Genomic DNA, 22,775 nt, shown 5'->3' with positions numbered 1-22,775 from the left:
GGACCCTTTAGAGAGTTGGTGAAGACGTCTGCAAGTTTATCATTGGAGTTAACAAATTCTATAATAATAACATCTTCAACTAGCTTTTCTCTAATAAAGTGATAGTCGATTTCAATATGCTTAGTCCGCTCATGGAACATTGGATTGGAAGCAATGTGTAAGACAACCTGATTATCACAAACAAGCTTCATAGGGGACACTTCACAAAACTTGAGTTCCTGCAAAAGTTGTTTAAGCCAAATGAGCACACAAGTTGGATTAGCCATAGCTCGATACTCTTATCTCTGCACTAGATCTAGCTACTACATTATTTTTTTTACTTTTCCAATAAACCAGATTTCCTCCCACAAGAACACAATACCTAGAGGTTGACTGACGATCAAAAGGAGATCCTGCCCAATCTGCATCTTCATAACAACAAATATCTGTGTGTCTTTTATTCTTATAGAGTAGCCATTTACCTAGCGCTCTTTTGATATATATCAGAATCCGGATAACAAGATTCCAATGAGAATCACATGGAGAACTGAGGAACTGACTAACTACACTCACAGCAAAAGCAATGTTGGGACAAGTGACTGTGAGATAGTTCAACTTACCTACCAGTCTCCTATACCTTCTAGGATCTGAATAAAGCTCCCCCTATCCTGGAAAAAGTCGGATATTCAGATCCATTGGGGTGTCAACTGGTTTGCAATTCACCATATCAATTTCTTTTAAGATGTCAAGGGCATACTTCCTCTGATAAATTGAGATACCATCTCTTGACTAAGAAACTTTAATACCCTAGAAATACTGAAGTCGGACTAGGTCTTTAGTTTGAAAGTGCTGATGTAAATGTTCCTTTAGCTTTTGTATTCCAACTTGATCACTCCCTGTGATAACAATGTCATCTACATAAACAACAAGGTAGATACATAAGGAAGAAGAATGGCGATAAAAAACCAAATGATCAGCTTCACTTCGAGTGAGACCAAAGGCTTGAACCACAATATTGAACCTGTCAAAACTAGGTGGTTGCTTCATATATACCTCTTCTTGCAAATCACCATAAAGAAAGGCATTTTTAATATCGAGCTGATAGAATGACCAATGACGTGTGGCAGCCAGAGAAAAAAAGAGATGAACAGAGGCTATTTTCGCAACAAGAGAGAAGGTATCATTGTAATCCAATCCATAGATCTGTGTAAAGCCTTTGGCAACCAAGCGGGCCTTAAGACGTTCCACTTAGCCATCAGGACCCACTTTGGCCAAATCCCAAGTACCATTCGAATGTAATGCGTCAATCTCATCTAACATAGCCTGGTGCCAACCAGGATGGGATAGAGCTTCACTTGTGGTTTTAGGAATAGAAACAGAGGAAATACTCGAAACAAAGGCACTATAAGAAGGAGACAAACGGTCATAGCATAAAAAGTTATAATAGGATGGGGATTACGAGTAGAAAGTAAACTTTTGCAAAGAGCAACAGGGAGATTATCGGGCTCAGGATCCGAAGCAGAAGGAACCATAGATGGAGAAAGCAAGTCAGGAGAGTCCTGGGCTGGAGGAATGCTGGCACGGGTAGCGGGATAAGGATGGCGGTGATATGTAAAGAGTGGAGGAGTTGTGAAAGGTGGGTCGAAAAATGGTAGGGTTGGCACCACGATGGGCGCCACAGAGGAGATAGGCGAACCTGATGGGGACAGCAGAAGAAAAGAAAAAGGAATATGCAAAACCTAGTGAAGACTCTGTGAATCAAGCTGAGCAACCGAAAAGAAAGACTCAAGGTTGTTAAAATCGGGATTTTAAGTGGGATCGAAAAAGTGTCCATAAAATCGGATCGTAAAATCGAATCGTAAAATTGTAAGATTTTAGAGATAATTAAAAATACCCTTCAATTTTTGTAAATATATGTTTATAATAACATAATTTTTCAGAAAATAAATTAATATCTTTTAATAACCTGATTATTCCTTATTATAGTTCAAAAGATGATACTTCCAAAATATAGTTCAAAAACTAGCAGGTTGGTATAGGCAATTTAGAGGCAAAATATAGGTAATTTAGAGGTAAAATATAGCTTAAAATTCTTTAGAGGATTCTTTCAACGTCTTCCATTAGATTTATGCTACATTTTTTTCTTGATTTAACATTGATTAAATCAAGTAAAATCCCAATTTGGGGTTTGGTGGTCCATTAATTAATTACTTGTTTGTCTTGATTCACTTATGCAATCAATGTTAAATCAAGTAAAAATTATAATTTAAATCAAGTAAATTGAAATTTATGCAATTAATGTTAGATACTATGTGACATTGGAACTTATATAATCAATGTTAAATCAAGTTCCAATTTAGAGGCAAAATATAACAATTCATTGCATAAGTTCCAATGTCAGATGCTATGTGACATTGAGACGTTGGAAACATCCTCTAAATTGCAACTTAAATCAATGAAGGTCTTTGAATCGTAAAATCGTTTGGGAATCTCTAAAGCGTAAAATCGTAAAATCGTATATGTAAAATCGAGATTTTATAGGATTTTATCCTAAATTGGATTTTACATGGGATTTGAATCGTTTAGGGGTCTTCAAATCGTAAAATCGTAAAATCGTACGCGTAAAATCGGGATTTTAACAACTATGAGACTGATGGTTAAAGAATGTGACATCAACAAACAAAAGATAGCGGTTCAGCTCAAGAATAACACTTATAGCATTTCTACAACTAGGAATAGCCGAGGAAGATGCACTTGAGAGATTTTGCAGCAAGCTTATCCTATCCAGGTGAAAAAGAATGCACAAAACAAATACAGCCAAAAACACGAAGAGGAACAGAATAAAGTGACTGTGTAGGGAACAAAAGGGAATGAGGAATTTGGTCTTGTAATGCTGAAGATGGCATGCGATTGATTAGATAACATGCAGTTAGAGTAGCATCGCCCCAAAATTTGGTGGGAAGATTGGCATGTAAAAGGAGCGTCCGTGCAATCTCAATAAGATGGCGATTTTTACGCTCAGCAACACCATTTTGTTGAGGCGTCTAAGGACAAGAGGATTGATGCAGGATGTCATTAGCAGTCATAAATGTAGTAAATTAAGAAGAAAAATACTCAGGGGCATTATCACTACGTAAGGCACATATAGAAACTCCAAACTATGTTTTTATTTCAGCAGTAAATGTTTGAAAGATAGAAAATAACTTGGACCAACTCTTCATGAGAAACAACCAAAAGTAGAATTAACGCGATTGGGCCCCCATACATCAGAGTGCACAAAGGAAAAGAGAGTCTCAACCCTATTATGGACTTGATGAGAAAGAGAATTACGAACGTGTTTACCACGCTGACACGACTCACAATTAAACATGGATAATGACGACAAACTAAGAACTAATTTCTTCAATTTGGAGAGGCTAGGATAACCGAGACGATAGTGGAGAAGATCTGGAGAAGCGACACTGGTGCAACCTATTGGCGATCTAGGCACAACAAAATGATAGTGACCCTGTGACTCACGCCCGACGCCAATCGTCCTCCCCGTACCCTAGTCCTGAACACAAACAGAGGTAGGAGTAAAGATAACAAAACAGTTAAGGATTTTGGTGAGTTGGCTAGCTAAAATCAAATTAAAAGGACTATCAAGAACATATAAAACAAAATTTAATGAGAAAGACGAGGTGGGTGTGATTTAGCCGATCCTTTTAACTGCAGTTTTGGTACCATTAGTCTAGGTAACAGTAGGCAAGGTATTGGAATAGGTAAGTGAGGAGAAAAGAAGTTCATTATCACACATATGGTCAGTGGCGTCAAAATCTATAATCCAAGGACTAACATATGAGCCTTGAGCAACACAAGCAACGGGATTACCAGGATGGGACTGCTGGGTAGCCTGGAACTTCAGGAAGGCATCATACTCAACTATAAACATAGGTACCAATTGCAAACTTGGTGGAGATTGAGCAGGACTAGGATCGCTCTGAAATACAAGAGTTGCACTGGTAGATGATGCAGGTGGAGCAGCTGGCTAACCATGTTTCTTCCAGCATTTGTCCTCAAGATGACCCAGTTTCTTACAAAAGATATATTGTGGACGTGGGCGACCATTATTACGTCCTCTAGTTCCTCTTATGGTGGAAGCTTGAGACACAAGAACTAAAGATTTGGCTGGAAGAACAACATGAGAAGAAAAGGACATACTATGCACACCTATCATAATCAACAACCATTTAAAAGAGTCTTTCATGGTAGGACTAGCAAAGCTGGTCAAGATTTGATACCTGATCGCGTCAAACTCTGGTTTTAGGATGGAGAGAGCAATAACCATAAAAAAAACTTCTCTCGTTGAGCAATCTGTTTAGTGCAGGTCGTAGTAAGAGGAAGAAGAGTATCAAATTCTTACATGAGAGTCCGAACCTACCCTAGATAAGATTCCATGGACGACTCCTGCTTGAGATTCTTGATATTGACCACAGTGTACAAACGTTGGATGTCGTTTGTATAACACTCTTTAGCTTCCTTCCACACATCAACACAAGTTTCAAAGAGGCGAAAGAGCTGCATGATGGACGGATCAATAGACTGCCATAGGAGGCTACATAACTGGGCATCAACTTGTTCCCATCTAGCTCGATTAGCTTCTGGCACACTTTTAGCCTTTGTGGTAAGATGATCCACTTGGCATTGCCCTTTGAACCACATTTTAACAGAAGTTGCCCATGAGAGATAATTGGAAGACCTTATCAACTTGACAATGTTATTATTGGTCATCCCAAGATTAGAGGCAGCAGGGGCAACGGTAAAAACCGAAGCAGGAGTAGCACTGGTAGAAATCGCGTCACTAAGATTAGACATGGCGAGGACTTTGACACCAGAAGTAGCTTTAGGGGTCGTGAGAGGTCAAATTTGGAGAAGTCGGAGAAAAACGACCGGCGGACACTCTAGCTTGTGGTGGCGGCGTGTGGGGGCTTCAGCGGTGGCGATTCTTCTGTGGTCAGCCGATCAAGTGGCGGCGAACCCTAGGGTGATGGTAGTGTTATCAAGTGGTGGCTGGACAGTGGGGTTCTAGTATGAGTTGTAAGCACCTCTTCCCGGATATCCTAACCACCCGAACGAGAGCGCCTACGGGAGGAGAAAGAAGGAAACAGAAGACAAAAACTACCCTGGCATGCATACAAAAGAATTAGAACAACGGAAGTGAAGCTATATACATGCATGCACTACGAGAACACCGCTAACACAGCGGTCACACAATAAACAAATACAAACAGACACCTATGCCAACATCCAAGAGACATGAGAAATGACCTGGCACAGTAAAAATAATAGAGTAAATCCTACTCAGACATCAGAGTTGACAGGGTCTGACGGGACTGCATGTACACCATACCGATACTGCCGCTAGAAGCTGACTCTCTTGCCCATGGCCCACGCTGTGACCACCTGGAATGATGGAAAGCAAAGTGAGTCGAGAGACTCAGCAAGCATAAGGAAAGAAAGGCTGAAGGCTGTATAGATTCGATAAGCTTTCCCCCAGAACACCAACCCCCAAGTACACACAAGCCATGAGACGTTACCACACAATAGTATAGTATAATGAATGCCCATACCGGTCCTTGGGGCCCACACAAGACACACGGCACCCAAGTCTTATACCAACAAACCTGCGCGCGCTGTACCGGGTCGGTGCTCCCGTCACCTGTGTGTCCGTGTCGGTACTCCCGACACTCGAGCCATAGGCTCCCTCGGAACGGTCCTCCCGTCCGAGATCTGATAACTACCAATAACCATGCAATGCACATAAAAATGCAATGGCGTAGTGAGCATCAACATGATACACTGGCGCCCATACATCTAGGCATCAGGCCATGCTCCACCCACATAGTAAATCACACGCGATGCATATGCCAATGCTGGATGCAACCTAACCAAGCTAGAATGTCTGTATCCAAGCATACTCAATAAATGAATATCCCAACATGCAACCCGTACCCATGTGCATATCAAATCATAAACAGTAATATAATGAATCTAATCGTGCAGTAAATCACATACTGGCAGAGTTAGTCAGCAGTGCTCGGCACCGGTCAATGGCCAGTGACTAGGAGTGTCCACCCGACAGTCCACTTCAGGGTCGTACAATAGTCTACCCCAACGTCACCAAACAGCCGACCCCTACCCTACTGCTTGATAGCTTTAACCGAACCATAAATAAACCCAAGAAAACCGTCAATAAGCCTGCACGTCTAGGAACCTAGTCCCCAACCTGGGTTCAGCATCATTCCGAAAAGAATGGGGGCAGTACAAACCCCCGTAGGCACACAATAAATAAACTCTAGAAGTCTCAGATTTAATTTAAATTAAAACAAATGAATAATAACTCAATAAATAATGCTAGGCGCCGAATTAGAGTAAGAGAGGGGATAAAATACAAGGAACCACAGAGTCTCTCATGAGAATTAAAGAACACGGGGGGAGGGTTAGGAACTTGCATTTACACGGTCGTTTCTTGCATTTTTTGCACTCCTACTGCGAAGTAAAACGTTTAATAGCGATTAATAAAACCGTGGCTCACATTAATTAAATCTAACCGTGTACTATAAATAATTTAGCCGAACAAAATTATTAAACATAGACCGCTTCTAATAATTTTTACCCACGTAGGCACACCGCAAATAAAACCCCAACGAGTCTTATATTTAATTTAAATTAAATCACACCAATAACATTCTCAATGTATTTAATTAATACGCGACACCTAAACGAGTTAAGGGAAGGCAAGGGGTTCACAAAATGGAAAGAAATCACAAGGGTAGAGGGAGCTTGCCTAGTTTTAGCTGATTACAACATTTTTTACGCTTGTACGGCACCAAATTAATACACGCTGTAAATAGATTAAACTTCCAAAATTATTAAAATTGGATCCAAAAATGAAATTTCAACGGTACAAAATGTTTAATACCTAATTATCTACTTACCTGGCTAATTAAATCGTGATTAAACCTCTTTTAATCTTGAATTTCCTCCCAAAAATTGGCCCTACGCGTTGTTCTTCTTCTTCCATTTTTCTTCTTCTGTTGCTGCAATTTACTGCCCGCGAATTCATGCTGTAAAACAGCAATTTAAAGGCAAAAAGAAGGCAACCCAGCTAGCGCCGCGTGGCAGCCATCAACATCGCCTTCACCCTCCAAAACGGCACCATTTTGGTTCCCCCTTTGCTGGAAAATCCCAGCTTCCGCCGAACGCAGTCACGTGCCCCTGCCAATTTCCCTTTCAATTGACTTTTCTCTCATTTCTTCCCAGCACAGCGTTTGACCTTCACAAGCTAGGGACATATGCACACATGATATATTTTAAATTAATATAATGTGACCTTAGCATAAACCTCCATTAACTTTAAGTTAATAATTATTATTAATATACTATATCATTACATATATACATATCACCATTCACAGCAACTTCTCTAATTTTATTAATATTATTTTTCTTTATTAATTATAAACACTTAATGGTGATTTAATTCCTATTCAAAAATATAATAGATTTAATATTCTCCACTGAATATTTCAAATCCACAAAATCTCAATAAATCTTAGTTAACTTTAAATATAGAAATTAATGATTATTATCTGCCCCCGAATTACCGGGATGTTACATGGGTAGTGACGGTGACAACTAGGGTTTGACGGTCGCTAGAAAAAGATACACAGTGACGGCTAAGGTTTTTCTCACTGGTGGCTCTGATACTATGTGGGAAAATAATTATGAGAGAAAAATATAAAAGATTAGCCTCTCTTAGCTTGTTATTTATAATAAACATAATGGGTCTTAAATATCTATAAGTTTAACCTAATTACAAATAAAACACACACATATAATAATTACAATTATACTAATAATTCTAATAGGTTTCTTGATGGAAATGCAGATAAAGTTTGGTACGACCCATTGGAGAACCACACAATCCATGCAAATAATTCAGAAAATTATGTCAATGACTATATCTTTTTTAAGGCCATTATATCCTGTGTCATGTTTAAGGCCACAGTGTTCTCATTGGTCTTCCTCTACCTTTTTTGCTACAAACTTTTTCATTCCATCCACTTGCCTCAAAGGTGTGTCTAATTGGTCTTTTTATCATATGTCCAAATCATCTTAGTTGTGCCTCTTGCATATTATCTTCAATAAATGTCACTCCAACTTTATTACAAATAATCTTGTTTCTAAGTCTTTCTTTTCTTGTATGGCTGCTTATCTACCATAACATCTCATTCTATTTATGCTCATTATTGCACAAGTTGATACTTGATATTTAACTGCTCAATATTCTGAGCATATAAAAAGATAGTCTTGTAGCTGTTAAATATGTTTACATAAAGTGGTGCACAAACTTCCCTGTCATAACAACCATCTCTTAAGTCCATTGAGGTTGCTTCAAATGGTCCATGACTTTAATTTTGTTAAGTTGCCTAATACCTCTAAGAGCAAAAAAAAAGCTATAATATCTGTGTAACTGCATTCTGACATGTGAAAATAGGTGTCAAGTCACCCAAGCATAATCTACAATGTCCATAGGTTCCATAAAAATTTTGGAAATGCCTTTTTTTTTTTTAATTTCTTTCTATTGAATTGTTAACTACCATCTCATCTAAAAGCTTAAGTTATTAAAAAGAGGGTTAATTAGTCAAAACATGTGCAACAATTTAAATATTGGCTCAGCAGTGAGGTTTGAACTCAAGATCTTTGCATGCTTTTATATTATGTTGAATTGTTAACCACGATCTCATTTAAAAGCTTAAACTATTAGATAGAGGGTTAACTTTATCTTTTATATTACATTTTTACTCTCAACACCTTCCATGCACATCACAAACATCTACTGTACTGTTTGCAAACTGGAAGAGAGTTCATTAATGCAAAATGTTAGGTTTATTTATTTTTTATTGTTGTTGCTTTTGTTACCTTCACAATTGCAATCTTAGTCATTGTCATACTTAGGTTTAAATTGTGTAAGATTACACAGCTGTGAATTTGGTTAATAGAAAATTTTAATTTTTTAAGTGAAATTCAACCATTATTAAATTTGATTTTCAATAATTATGTATTCCCTTCACCATCATTGATGAAAAAATAATGATCATTGGATCTATGAAGAAAGATGCATGGCCATATGAAAAATAGGATGGCAGATAAATGTAGAAATCCTTTGAGTGATGTCTATAACCTGTGGAGCATTTCAAAATAAATCAGAACTTGTTGAAAGGGCACACAAACGAAACTATCATAAAGACTTAAAGAAACCCCCATAATTTGTATGATGGTAATTTCAAGGATTTATTGAGTAGATGTCTGCAGAAATGATTGAGAATATGTTTATACTGCCTTTAAAGTAACTTTCTGCTACTAACTCCATTCTCTTTCTCTGTTAGTGTGGTACTGTTGCAGAAACTGTGGCATATGACTTTGTTCTAGAGGTTGCTATGAAAATTCAGCATTTTAAACAAAGAAAATTGTTGTTGCATGGTCCCTGGAAGTGGCTAGTTACTGAGTTTGCATCATACTACGGAGTTTCTGATGCATACGCTAAACTAAGGTAATTGAATGTGGTTGTATGTTATATTGGGGAAACTATCTGAAGTACTTTTCACTCACTCTCTCTGTCCAATATATCTTTATGTAATTTGTTAAGTTCGCATTATTGTCTTGTAGATACCTTTCTTATGTTATGGATGTGGCAACACCCACTGCTGACTGTCTGTCCTTGGTGCACGAGTTGCTACTACCTGTAGTGATGGAGGGCAAGGCCAACGGCACCTTGAGCCGTCAAGAGGTGGAATTCTGTTTTAAATTTTAATATTTTCTACTTGGAGTTGGTGGTTCATTTTTTCCATGCACGAGGTTTATTAGTTTGGAGGTGTTGTCCCACACAAAATAATGGTCACTGTACCTCATGTACATGTTGTAGAGTGGTCAGTAATGCTCAAAATGACATTTGGAGTGCACTATTACTCATGGGCTTAGTGCTCTTATGGCTTCATCAAGCAACTCTTTGTGCGGCATTCAAAATTTGATGCAATCTTTCCCCACCTTGTGCATTCAGAACTTCTATTTTCTTTTTATTTCAAGTGAACTATCAGTGCAAATATCTTGGATCAACAACCCAAAAAAGATGAGAGGATTAATGAGGTTGTTACCCATATAATTAAGGCAGGATGAGTAAAATGGAACCTATTGAAAATATGATGCTTGAGACACAATTAAAATGATTTGGTCATGTGAGAAGAAGATCAATAGAGGCTCTTGTGTCTTTAGCAAAAGATGTAGAGGAATAGCTAGAAAACTTGGTGGGAGACACTTAATGTTGATACTAAATTATATGGGCCTTAGAAAACATGAGACCATAGATAGAAATGAATAAAGCTAGAATTCATGTAGCCGACCCCCACATAATGGAGGAAAGGCTTGGCATATTGTTGTTAATTAAAAAGGAAAAGTACTTTGGGGATTTTGTGGGATGGTAAGATTCTAGTAAAGCTAGGAGAAAAATTTTATTAGGCAACTGTAAGACTATCTCTGTTGAATGGCATAGAATTTGGGCAGTAAAGCACCAACATATGCAAAATATGAGTGCAACCATATAAGGATGCTAAAATAGACCATGCAATAAAAGATAAAATTAGATGGAGTTATTTGTAATAAGGTTGGATTGACCCCTTATTAACATCTGATTATCTGTAATGAGATGAAGTACTTTTGGCATTTTGTGGGATAATAAGATTCTATTAAAGTTAGAAGAAAATTTTTATAAGACAACTGTAAGACTATCTTTGTTATATGACGTAGAATATTAGGTAGTAAAGCACCAACATGAGCAAAATATGAGTGCAACTAGATAAGGATGCTAAAATAGACCATGCAACAAAAGATAAACTTAGATGAGATTATTTTTAATAAGGTCAGATTGACTCTATTGGAGATAAGATGTATGAGACGCGATAAAGATGTGTGATCATGTGAGAAGGAGACACCAATAGAGCTCCTATGAGGACAATGGATGGAATGAAATAAATATTTAGAAAAAGATGAAGAGTAAAACCAAGAAAAACTTGTTGGAGACACTTAGATTTGATATTAATTATATGACCTTATAAAAGGCGAGGCCTTAGAAATGCATGGAAAACTAGAATTCATCTAGCCGACAAATGTATCCTTTGCTAAATGTTTACATATTCTAACATTGGGAAATGATTCTTGGATTGCTGACAGAATCGCATCATGGGGGAAGTTTTTGATCAAGTTGAGAGGATTCTTGCTCTGGTTTTTGAGAACTACAAGTCACTTGATGAATCATCGCAGTTGGGGATCATTGATGCATTCAGTCCTGCAACTGGATTGGCTGCACCTGCTCTAGAACCAGCTTTGAAATTATACAATCTTTTGCATGACATACTCTCTTCTGAGGCACAGTTAAAACTCTGCCGATATTTTCAGGTATTCAGAGCTAAGTGGTGCAGGATTCTGTTTTGGCATAGCCTCAAATCTTCAATTCTCTTTCTTAAGTGTTGTTGTTTGTCCAGACTGCAGCCAAGAAGAGGTCCAGAAGGCACTTGTCAGAAACTGATGAGTTTATTTCCAACAATAATGGGAGTACATCTATGGATTCAGTTGCTCTTTCTACTGCTTATCAGAAGATGAAATCTCTTTGTTTGAGCATCAAAAATGAAATTTTTACCGATATGGAAATCCACAACCAGCATGTGCTCCCCAGGTAGTTAAAATTGAGTTCCTATAGACATTAATGCTTGATGCTATTGATTATAGCTGATTATGGTATTTAGGTGAATTAATGTTTCAGGCAGGGAAAAGATCTAAAAATGGTACATGAATCCATGTTTTGCTGAAAATGGGGTTTCTGTTGCAAATATTTCACAAGATGAAATTTGATCATGTGTCTAAATATACCAATCCCTCCCAAACATACTAGCCAAATTAGGAAGCTATGGGACTAATCAAATTCTTAACTTATCTGCTAAAAATTTATTATGGTGTAGAAATTATTAATACATTAATGAAAATTGACTGGTTCTTTTGCAAGACTGATGGTATATTAGCAGATTCTGATATGATCTAATTTTTCATTTCATATTTGAGAGAGTGAGAGAGAGTATTCCCCGCCAAAAATTTATACTCCATGTTGCTTCTTTTCACAGTCAGTGTTCTGGTATCTTTTCATACTTGTGACATTAACTTTTGTCTATGATCTTGGTGAGATCATTGAAACTCATTCACGTTGGCCTGGATTTTGTTTGATGTCTTATGCTGTTTGAGTTATAGTTAGTTTCAGGGTCGTTTATTTATAAACAAGATGATCTATGCACTTGAACGAGCTTTAAATGCTTATTTTTTGACCTCTGTAATCTGCTTACAACATTCATAACAACAACAACAACATATCCAGCCTTTACAATGTTCATAAATAAATAAATAAAAATCCAGTGGACTTTACTTGCTTAAAAGTGAACACCCCACCCCTCCCAAAAAAAAAGAGAACTTATTCATTTAAAATCAACTTCCCGTAACCCATAATTAAGATTAACTGAAGGGAAGGGTCTTTTGAATGTGTCCTGCCATGATAGATAGATGTGGTTCTCTTTTCAATATTTTCTGATTTAAATTCTTGACAATAAATTATTACTCATGCTTTATCTTTCAAAGTCCTTATTTTTCTGTGGACATGGCTGGCAACCACGTGAAGATATGGGAAAGACTCATGCCTTGTGAATCATAATTCTCATTTGCCAAGGACATGGAGATTGTCTTTTGTGCTTTTATGTTGTCAGCTCATGTTTTCTTTTTCTACTGCAATGTTAAGAATTAATTCTTACTGCCTAATACCTATGGGTGTCTATAATGATTTTTCCAGTTTCATAGATCTTCCAAATCTTTCTTCCTCCATATATAGCGTGGAGCTTTGCAATCGATTGCATGAATTCTTGGTTGCATGTCCACCAAATAGTCCTTCACCTCCCGTGGCAGAACTGGTTATTGCAACAGCTGATTTCCAAAAGGATCTTGCCCACTGGAATATTGAGTAATTATCATTCTTACACCCTTCTTATGCTTTTAAACAATATGGTTGTGTTGAATCTCTACTCATCTAGTAAATTTTTTCCTAGGCCAATCAAAGGTGGAGTTGATGCAAAAGAGCTCTTCCACTCCTATATAAAAACTTGGATTCAAGACAAACGCCTTGCTCTGCTTGACTCCTGTAAACTTGATAAGGTATGAGTCTGAAGTCTTAAGTTGCATTATCCAGTCTTATATTATACGATTTACTTATTAGTGAACTGAATGTTAATGAATCTCTCCTACTTTAATTAAGATGTCTCTCCATATCTTGAGCTTTGTATTCATGCCTTATTTTGTCTCATCCCCCAGAACAATGTCATCTGTAAATAACATAACCAAGACACCTTTTCTTCAATGTGTTTGGTGAGTTCATCCTTCACTAAAACAAAGAAATAAGGTGGTGCGGGCAAGCAAGGGAAAATAATTGAAAGTAGAGAGAGGAGAGGAATGAGGAAGAAGAAGAAGAGGAGAAGGAGAAGGAGAAGCTTTAGAAGAAAGAAGAAGAAGAAGAAGCAAAGTCGAGAGAGAAATCAGGAAAAATTCAATATCATCCAAAATAATCAAGCTATATTCTGAGTACATCCATAAGGCCCATTTATAGGCTAAAGATAAACCATAATACCTTATAAAATCTTTCTAAATGTAAAACCTAATCTAATCTTGCTAAAAATAACAAATCTTACTAATTATTAATCCTAACCAAATCTTACTAAAATTGAAAATTCTAAATCCGTAAAAATCAAAAATTATATTTCCTATCATAAGGCTCACTGGCCCAATATCTTTGATGCAATCCAATTGATAAAAGCCTCAATATCAACTCCAGAAGTTCTAACACTTTTTTTTTGTTCCATGATACATGTCTTTGATAATCTGTATAACCAGAAGCCTGTTATAAATGTACTAAATTCTTGGTACTTTGCATATGGCTTTTTATGAATGGGTCATGGCAATTTTGAATGGCTCTTGATGACCAGAAATCAAGTAAGAAGATAAGAAATTTAATGGCATAAAAAAAAAGTCCTGTGAACAAATCTCATTGTGTAATCATGCTTGATAACCAACTTGAAGTTGTTTACTTCCAGGCAGGCTGGTCTGGTGTTAGAGCACAACATTCTGCAACTCCTTTTGTTGATGATATGTATGACCGGTTGAAGGAGACCTTGAAAGAATATGAAGTCATTACTTGTCGGTGGCCAGAATACACTTTTGTGTTGGAAAATGTATGTCCTCGTGTCTGCTCTTTGTTCTAACTCTTTTTACATTCTATTTATTGGATGATAAAGGATTCAACATAAGGAAAGATCCTTTTTGGTGCCCTTTTTTTATGTTTTTCTAAAGGGGCTATGCCATAGTTATTAGTCTCTCCAGTTCTTCTGTTGAGATTCCATTCTGCCATTTTCTTTCTATGTTTGGTTTGTTCCTTCAACAATTCTGTGTGTCTAGAAATGTCATTCACCTGAAGGCACTAGAAGGGGAATTATTTTATATGAAAACAAACGGGCTGTGCCTTCAATAGATTGGCTAGACTGGCCTTGGGGATTAGAAGGCCCAAAATCTATGGAATGGGGAGGTTCTCCCGCTATATAATGCTGAGGATGATATAGCTGCTGCTCATCTGCTAGGTTTTCAAACAGTTCAGCTCTTGGTTTTTAGCCCACCAAAAATTTTCCATTTTTTCTGTATAAAAATATTTCAAGTTACAAGTTGAGAACCTAATTATTTTCTTATTTTGTGTGTGTGCATATCCATCAAAAGGCTATAGCAGATGTTGAAAAGGCAATCGTCGAAGCTTTGCACAAGCAGTATGCTGATGTTTTGTCCCCGTTGAAGGAAAATATAACACCCATAAAAGTTGGCCTCAAATATGTACAGAGAATCACCAAAGGCAGTATATGCATTTATGTTGTCCCCGAGGAGGTGATCACTCTTGCTTTTACCTAGGTTCTGAGGATTGTTTCTTTCTTATGGCACAGAGAGAATAACCTTTACCTGTTTTTCAGCTGGCAATTCTTTTGAATTCCTTGAAATGCATGATTGATGTTCTGCAACCCAAGATAGAAGCCCAGGTGAGGTCATGGGGCGCTTGCATGGCTGAGAGTGGAAATGCTGTTGCAGGAGAGTATCTCAGTGAAGTAACAGTAATGATGCGATCCAAATTTAGAAATTACATGCAAGCAATGGTAGAGAAACTTGCTGAAAATGTGGGTTCTCTTCAAAGCATTAGTGTCTTACTACTTATTAGTCACTCTTAGTCTTGCATCATGTTTTACAGTTCTTAGCTCATCAGTTATATATGGATTGCCTATGGTTAGTGAAGAACAAGTAATTAATGCAAATGAATACCTCTTAAACTCTTTTTTGGATCTTGGGAGAGAAATGCCCAATATGATGTTCGGTATATTTATATATACACTAGTAAAAGATCGCAGACTCCATGTTCATGTGGTGATGGGTATACAGTTTTTGAGATCACTTAAAATTGTAACTAAACCTGGGATTGTGCACTGTCACATGATGATTATCTGCTTGGATGAATGAATACCTTTGGAACTTCATAGATATCTTTATCCTATATACCCACATTGACATCATCAGCAGTTATTATAAGCTAGTTGTTTAGTTTTTTTCTATATACATTCCTGAAGAGTAAGTATGCTTTTAATTCAAGCAAATGATGATCTTGTCTTGGAAGTGGTCTCATATCAATAAAAAATACCTTTTAAGATATAGAATTAAAGTAAGTTTTCTTATGCAACCAATAGTTTTTCATTGTGCATAATTGTCATGCAGTACAGGAAATTGTTCCTCACCTGTTTCTTTCCCTTATATAGACAAGGATGCAAGGTGAAACTAAATTGAAGAACATAATCCAAGACTCAAAAGAAACTGTTGTAGAATCCGATATACGAAGTAGAATGCAGCCTTTACAGGAACTCCTGATGAAGACCATTGATCACCTCCATACTATCTTTGAGACTCAATTGTTCATAATAATCTGCCGAGGACTCTGGGATCGGATGGGACAGGTATATATGCTGCAGAGTTTTACCTCTCTGTTATGCTTGGAATTAGATTTTGTGGAAGGAAAAGAAAAGAAAAGACACTTTTTTTTTTTTTTTGTCCATGCATGTAACTACATGTACACAAGTCATGTTGTTTTCTTTTTCTTCTCCTTTCTGTCAAAAAATCATTGTTCCAAACATAGGCTAAGTGTATTTCTTTCTCCTTTGTTGCAGGATGTACTGAGGTTCTTGGAGAACAGAAAAGAGAATAGGTCCTGGTATAAAAGCTCACGAGTTGCTGTCTCTGTAAGCACCCTGCTTTTCTTTAGGAAATCAGTTCTTCCTTATCACAGCCTTGTTTATGCTAACCAAGTGTAAGATTGATGGCATTTCATCTTTATCTTTTACAATGGTACATGTTTCTATGTTCTTTAGTTTTTTAACCATTTATAAATGAATTTGAAGCATTGAACTTCTGCATCACATAAATTTGCATGTTAGGAGCAAAATAAAATCTTATTTTAGTCTTGGAGCCGTCTTCTAGCTCTTATGTGATGGAGACTTTTGAATTACATATTTATCACGATCAGATTCCGATACTGTTTCATGACAAATGTATTGAAGATGCCTTTGTAGCTACACTAGACTGGACTGACTATAATCATCATACTGAGTAACTAATAGTCATTTATCCTTTAATAATGCATCTTCCCTAACATCCCACTATTTGTTGGTTGTTATCAAATATATACAAACTGTATGTTAAACAACTATTTGCCGCTTTATTTGATTGTCTGATATAACGGAACAAGTGCAAGTAAAACCATTGTCAGTCTGATTAACCGATACAAATGGTTTACTTTCTGCTTCATGATCTGATTAACTGACACTGGTCTGAGCAATCTATGCAGATTTTGGATGACACGTTTGCATCACAAATGCAACAATTGCTTGGGAATGCCCACCATGAAAAGGATCTCGAGCCACCCCGATCCATGATGGCAGTGCGCTCAATGCTCTGTAAAGATGCCATGAACTGCAATGATGACAATTACTACTATTGAGCCTGGCTCCCCTACGTATACTAAAAGCGCTAGAGGGATGCATCTACATGTTCATATTTCCTTGTACTGAATGCGAGGGAGGATGCTGCCACTTTCTGATCCAGTATTTGCGGTTGAATAGTTGATATCAGAATCAGAAGGGACTGAACAACACTTCACCGGTTCGCAGGAGGAAAAAGTCAGACTCAATTTTGTAGAGGTAGAGCAACTCAGCCTGCTTGTTCTGATGAGACTACCAATTGCCATGGCCTCCATGGTCACCTTGTACTTGGGAGATCCAAGTGTGAACAAATTGGGCACTGGAATTTGATTTTGTTGCAAGTTTTATGTGCTCCTGATGGCTGCTGCTAACCCAATTATAGCAAGGAAGTTGCAGTCTAATGGCTTTCTTACAGTACTTCTTGTTGAAACTGTCATAATTTTTTTCTCTGTTGCATGTCTTTGTACTTGGGAAAGAAAGAGGAAATGAGGAAACAGAAGATTGGACGTTTGATCAAAAATAAATGAGCCGCCTCTTATTTTTCTGTTGTTGCTTTGCAATTTGAGATGTATCACTTGATGTGCAGGGGGAACATCCAAGAATTTTATCTAGTGGAGGCACAATCTATAATTAAAATTATCAATTCACAAAATTTATAAATTATAAAACTTCATTTTGCATAAAAATAAAATTCTATTCGTAATACATTAACTAAATACAACAAACAATTTTATTCGACAATAAGATTCACATATCTAATTGATATTTTTAAAAGAAAAAAAAAAAGAGAAATAAATGTATTGAAACTCTCTCTACTTGAGACAAGTTTTTATGTTTTGGAAATATTGTAAAATTGTTTTATTGTCAATATCATCAAATATATTTTTCCCAATGTATGTAATCAAACAAGTATTCATTTAAGAATCTCTTGTGTTCGATTGCGCAATTGATTCTTCACCATTTTCATAGCAAAAAAAGTCTTTCTCCACTGATGTGGTAACAAGTAGAATAGAATTAAAGTCAATCTCACAAGTAAATTAACCAAGTGATGCACAAACATTCTTTTTTGTCTTTGCTAACTTTTGAGAAAGATCACTAATACTTTGAAGTTAAGAAAACTCACTATTAGATCTCATGTCAATAATATAAGTCTCAAAGTTGGCTTTCAAGTGCTATAACATCTACTTTTGAGAAATCTAATAGATAAAGCTAAAGAAGATTGAAGCAACTTTTATTTATCAAAAGCAACAAAATAATCACATGGAATTATGCAGATCACACAAATAAGCAACTTGGTATTCACCACATTGAAATGATTGTTGAGTTTTTGAAGTACGTCCATCACATTATAAAAAAAAAAACTTAATATAGAAAGAAAAAAAAGAGATAAATGAAAAAAAGGGTGGAAAGGATGGTATAACACATGCAGCATACATTGTTGCATGCAGCACAACAGTGCTGCAGCATTTTTACTTAGAAATTTTAAAAATAAAAATATAATGTAAATTTATATATATATATATATATAAGGATGGTTGTAAAGATTCATTTCCACAAAAATGTGAAAAAGCAAGAGAGGAAGAAGCATGGGCTAAGGAAGGAGGAAAGAGCTAAGAAACATAACAATTATTCTTCAAGGGCATTACTAGGCTTAGGGTTATGAGCAAATTTTTTTTTTCTTTTTTGCATTACTTGACATAATAATTTTTGATTTCATGAATACTATTTTGAATGACTTATGAAAAATGTTAAAAATGACTACGCATATGTGTAAGAAAAAATACACTTAAGACAGGGTGAATTGAGTGAATTTGAAATTCTCTTGATTTTAAAAAATCTTTGGATAAAATAATTTGCACTTTTTTTAAACTAGAACACTAATGTTTTAAATATAATCTTGACAAAATTATATATAATAAGTGTAAAATAAGTTCAATACAAAAAGATTGATTATTTTAAAGTTTTAGAAAGTCGTTGTTGTGGGAATTAAAACTAATAATAATTTTGCTGAAAAATAACACTTGCTAGAAGTAAAATTTTAATTTGTTAAAATAAAAGAAAATAAATAATGCAATATACATAAATTTTACAATGGTTCGACTCAACTAACCTACTCCTCTCCCTTGGCTTCTTATCAAGATTTTCAATAATCCATTATATCTTTTTATAGGATAAGCTAAAATATATGTTTTTCAATGGCTTAACAGTAAGAGAATACAAACAACTTTTATAAAGAGTGGTTAAAACTTCTTACACTTTATTTTTTAAGGGATCAAGCACTAATCACAACAAGATAAGAGAAGTATATAAATTAAGCACTTTGAAAAGCTTTTACACGATTGAAATCAAATAATTAAAAATATCTTCTCACAAATAAAAAAGAGATGAAAGGAACGTGAAAGTAATTTTTTTTCTCTCTTTTGCTAGTAGGAGTTGTATGCTTCAAGGACTCTTTTTCTTGAGATACAAGTAGGAAGAATTCAAATATCAGCTATTATTTCTTCATTATCTTCTCCTTCTATATTTGCTGCCATGAGAATGAAATTTGCAAGTACAATATTCTTTTTTCTCATAAAATAATTATTAGAAAATTCAAAAATCAAGATAAAAAAATGAGAGAAAATTTAGAGCCATTTTGGAGTCTTAACGGTCAAAACTGTGCATTAAATGCATTTGCAACGATTATATTTTTCAGGTTCAACACAACATTACTCAAGTATTTTTTATCCTTACTCAAGTATTTTTTATAGATACTCAATTATTTTTGTTCTACAGAGACATCAATTAAATATTCGATTGCCACTCAAATATAATCGATTATATATTAACTTTTACTCGATTACAAATGAAGAATACTCGATTATAAAATTTGATTACTCAATTACTTTTGATCTAGTCCAAACTTGCAATAAATACTCGATTATAAAAAAAAAAATTACTCTAGTACACAAGATGTATTACTCGATTACAAAATTCAATTACTCGAGTAAAAGATGTCCAAAAATTCTAACATATATTCACTCGATTATAAGAGAAGATTACTCGAGTATAAATAAATATTTACTCAATTATAAACATGAGTACTTGATTGCTTTTGCTACACCAGAGATATGACAAAAGTACTCAATTACAAAAACATATTTAGTCGAGTGTAAACTCTTATGTTGTTACAATTGTGACTCGAAATTTAAATTTAACTAAAATTCGAACTCCTAATTTGATTGTAATTATGACTTTAAATTTGACTATAATTATGATATTGTTAAATTCAATTTTATGTGAGATTTATCTCATCTGGAGGAATAACCTCATGAATCATCTCTGATCAAGATATGGTTCCCTGTGTACATCTATAGATTATTTTAGGTCTACAAATAGGTGTCTAATGCTTTGAAATTAGTCACAGCTATATCACTTTTGTTGAAACAATATTTGCTTAGTGATATTTTGAGTGTGGTAATATCACTTTTATACCAGCAATATTTGCTTAGTGATATTTTATTCTTTATGCCCGTGATTTTTCTCGATTTGGATTTTTCATGTAAATTCTGTGTTCATGTGTGGTTGATTGGTTTGACTATGGTTTATTGTCAATCTAATTTTATAATTATCAACGTTTGACATATTTCAACCATTGGATTTGCATCATCATCATTAGCTACATCAGCTAGTTTCAAGTTACCCAGCACGTTCAACTCCCGCCATTAACAACCAAAGAAACATCTACCACCATCGAAGGTCGTCGTCATTGACCATACTAGTTATTCACTCCCCTTACATCACAACCAGCAGCCTCAAATCTGTTACCTCTGATCTTCAAATGGCCATCATTGACTACCCACAACCATTGCCATCGTTTGAATTATAGCCTTCCTCGACATTGTCGTCCGTCGCTTCGCCTTGCCATCGTTGGTCATTTCCCCATGTTAACGCGACTGTACGACCGTCTTTTTTCCTATCATCAATCGCTTTTAGTTTCTTGTTGGGCCTCCATCGTTCGCCCCTAGCTTGGTCATCGCACCATTGGCTGCCGCTCGATCTCCTTTCCCTGATCATTGTTCGCGTCTTTGCTACCCTTCGTTCAACTTCCCTTATCTCCATTGATTTCTACCATCCTGCAAGCTTCTGCCATTAACGAAGCTTCAAGGTTCTAAGCACACCTAGATCTGGGTCGACCCAACCTGCCAAGATCTGACCTACTTTAGATTTGGTAAGCCAGATTAACTAATTTAGTTCTATTTTTTTTGTCCAGATTTGGCCCAGATTCGATATTTTAGTTCTTTTTCAAATGGGATTTTATTTTTGGATCATTTGGCATTATTTGGGGTTATTCGATCTTCGTATTGGCCACTTTGAAGTATGATATTCTATTATTGAATCAGAATATCTTGATTTTCACTATAGCAGGTTAAGATGCGTACAATTTTAGACTGATGGATTTAGATGAAGGTAGAGTTATCAATGGGGATTTATATTGATAAATGCAGAATTATTAAAACCAGCAAATATATGTTGAGGCTGGTCTCTGGCTATACTTTAAGTGTGGTTGAATATATCCACTATTGTAACTTTTTCGTGGATTTAGGTGATATTTTATGTGATGTAGTTTTGGTTGATATCTAACAGGGGATTAACTCTTCTTGATTTGTTAGAAGAAAATTTTTGGATAATTCCTTATTTGAATTTCGGGTCAAGGTAAAGCTTGTTATAATTGTGACCTGAAATTCAAATTTGATTGAAATTGGGACTCCTAATTTGACCATGATTATGATTTCGAATTTGATTGTAATTATAATATTGTCAAATTTGATTTTATGTGAGATTTATCTCATATGGAAGAATATTCTCATTAATCATTTTCTGATTAGGATATATTTCCTATGTATATCTACAAATAGGTGCCCAATATTCTAAAATTAATCGCAACTATATCACTTTTGTTGTAGCAATATTTGCTTAGTGATATTTTGAGTGTGATAATATCACTTTTGGATCACCAATTATTTATTTAGTGATATTTTGTTTTTTCTACCCGTGATTTTTTTCCAATTTGAATTTTTCATGTAGATTATGTGTTCATATGTGTTTGATTTGTTTGATTGTGGTTTATTGTCGATCCAATTTTATAACATATATACTCGAATACATTATAACTTACAATCAATTATATGTTATACAAAATTGGCTTACTCGATTACAACAGAATCTTATACTCGATTAAATAGATGAAATCATAGACTCAAATACTTAGATCAATAGATTACTTGACTAATATAGAATTTGTACTCAAATAATTTTATGACTTACTCGAGTGTATCAAAAATTATCTTTAATATATTGTTTTAAATATCGTCAAAACAATTTTCTTATCAACAATAACATCTAAAAAATAAACACAAACATTAAGCTCAAATATATAAAACACAAGTGTTGTTTGCCAAAGTTGGTTAAAACAAACTTTCTAATCACATTCACTTGATTTCATAAAAAACCTTAATGGATCAATATAATGAGATAATATCATATCATGAAATTTTGCTAAATTCTCAAAAAATAATAAGTTAAGTACATTGAATGTTACGCAATTAAAAATATTCTTTTCTAGAATAAGAAAAC

At 35.4% G+C, this 22,775-nt stretch overlaps 1 protein-coding gene across 7 annotated transcripts in view; it reads left to right on the top strand.

Moving 5' to 3' along the window:
• The window catches only part of LOC127804619 (uncharacterized), a 28,682-nt gene extending 10,999 nt beyond the window's left edge, over window positions 1-17,683 (top strand). For 6 of the 7 annotated variants that reach the window (XM_052341498.1, XM_052341499.1, XM_052341501.1 and 3 more), the window contains 12 exons: window positions 9,411-9,574; window positions 9,691-9,811; window positions 11,248-11,472; window positions 11,559-11,749; window positions 12,905-13,072; window positions 13,158-13,263; window positions 14,196-14,333; window positions 14,869-15,030; window positions 15,114-15,314; window positions 15,945-16,139; window positions 16,350-16,421; window positions 17,027-17,683. In XM_052341498.1, coding sequence (XP_052197458.1) covers window positions 9,411-9,574; window positions 9,691-9,811; window positions 11,248-11,472; window positions 11,559-11,749; window positions 12,905-13,072; window positions 13,158-13,263; window positions 14,196-14,333; window positions 14,869-15,030; window positions 15,114-15,314; window positions 15,945-16,139; window positions 16,350-16,421; window positions 17,027-17,179 — 1,896 coding nt within the window. In that variant the 3' untranslated portion in view covers window positions 17,180-17,683. The remainder of the gene's footprint in view (window positions 1-9,410; window positions 9,575-9,690; window positions 9,812-11,247; window positions 11,473-11,558; window positions 11,750-12,904; window positions 13,073-13,157; window positions 13,264-14,195; window positions 14,334-14,868; window positions 15,031-15,113; window positions 15,315-15,944; window positions 16,140-16,349; window positions 16,422-17,026) is intronic. The other variant, XM_052341503.1, reaches the window with a different exon arrangement.
• Window positions 17,684-22,775: the final 5,092 nt, after the last annotated feature.

This window comes from Diospyros lotus, chromosome 6 (genome assembly GCF_014633365.1).
Source record: "Diospyros lotus cultivar Yz01 chromosome 6, ASM1463336v1, whole genome shotgun sequence".
Classification (NCBI taxonomy): domain Eukaryota; kingdom Viridiplantae; phylum Streptophyta; class Magnoliopsida; order Ericales; family Ebenaceae; genus Diospyros; species Diospyros lotus.
The sequence above is the reverse complement of the archived record's forward strand: the minus strand, read 5'-3'. Positions and strand labels throughout refer to the sequence as shown.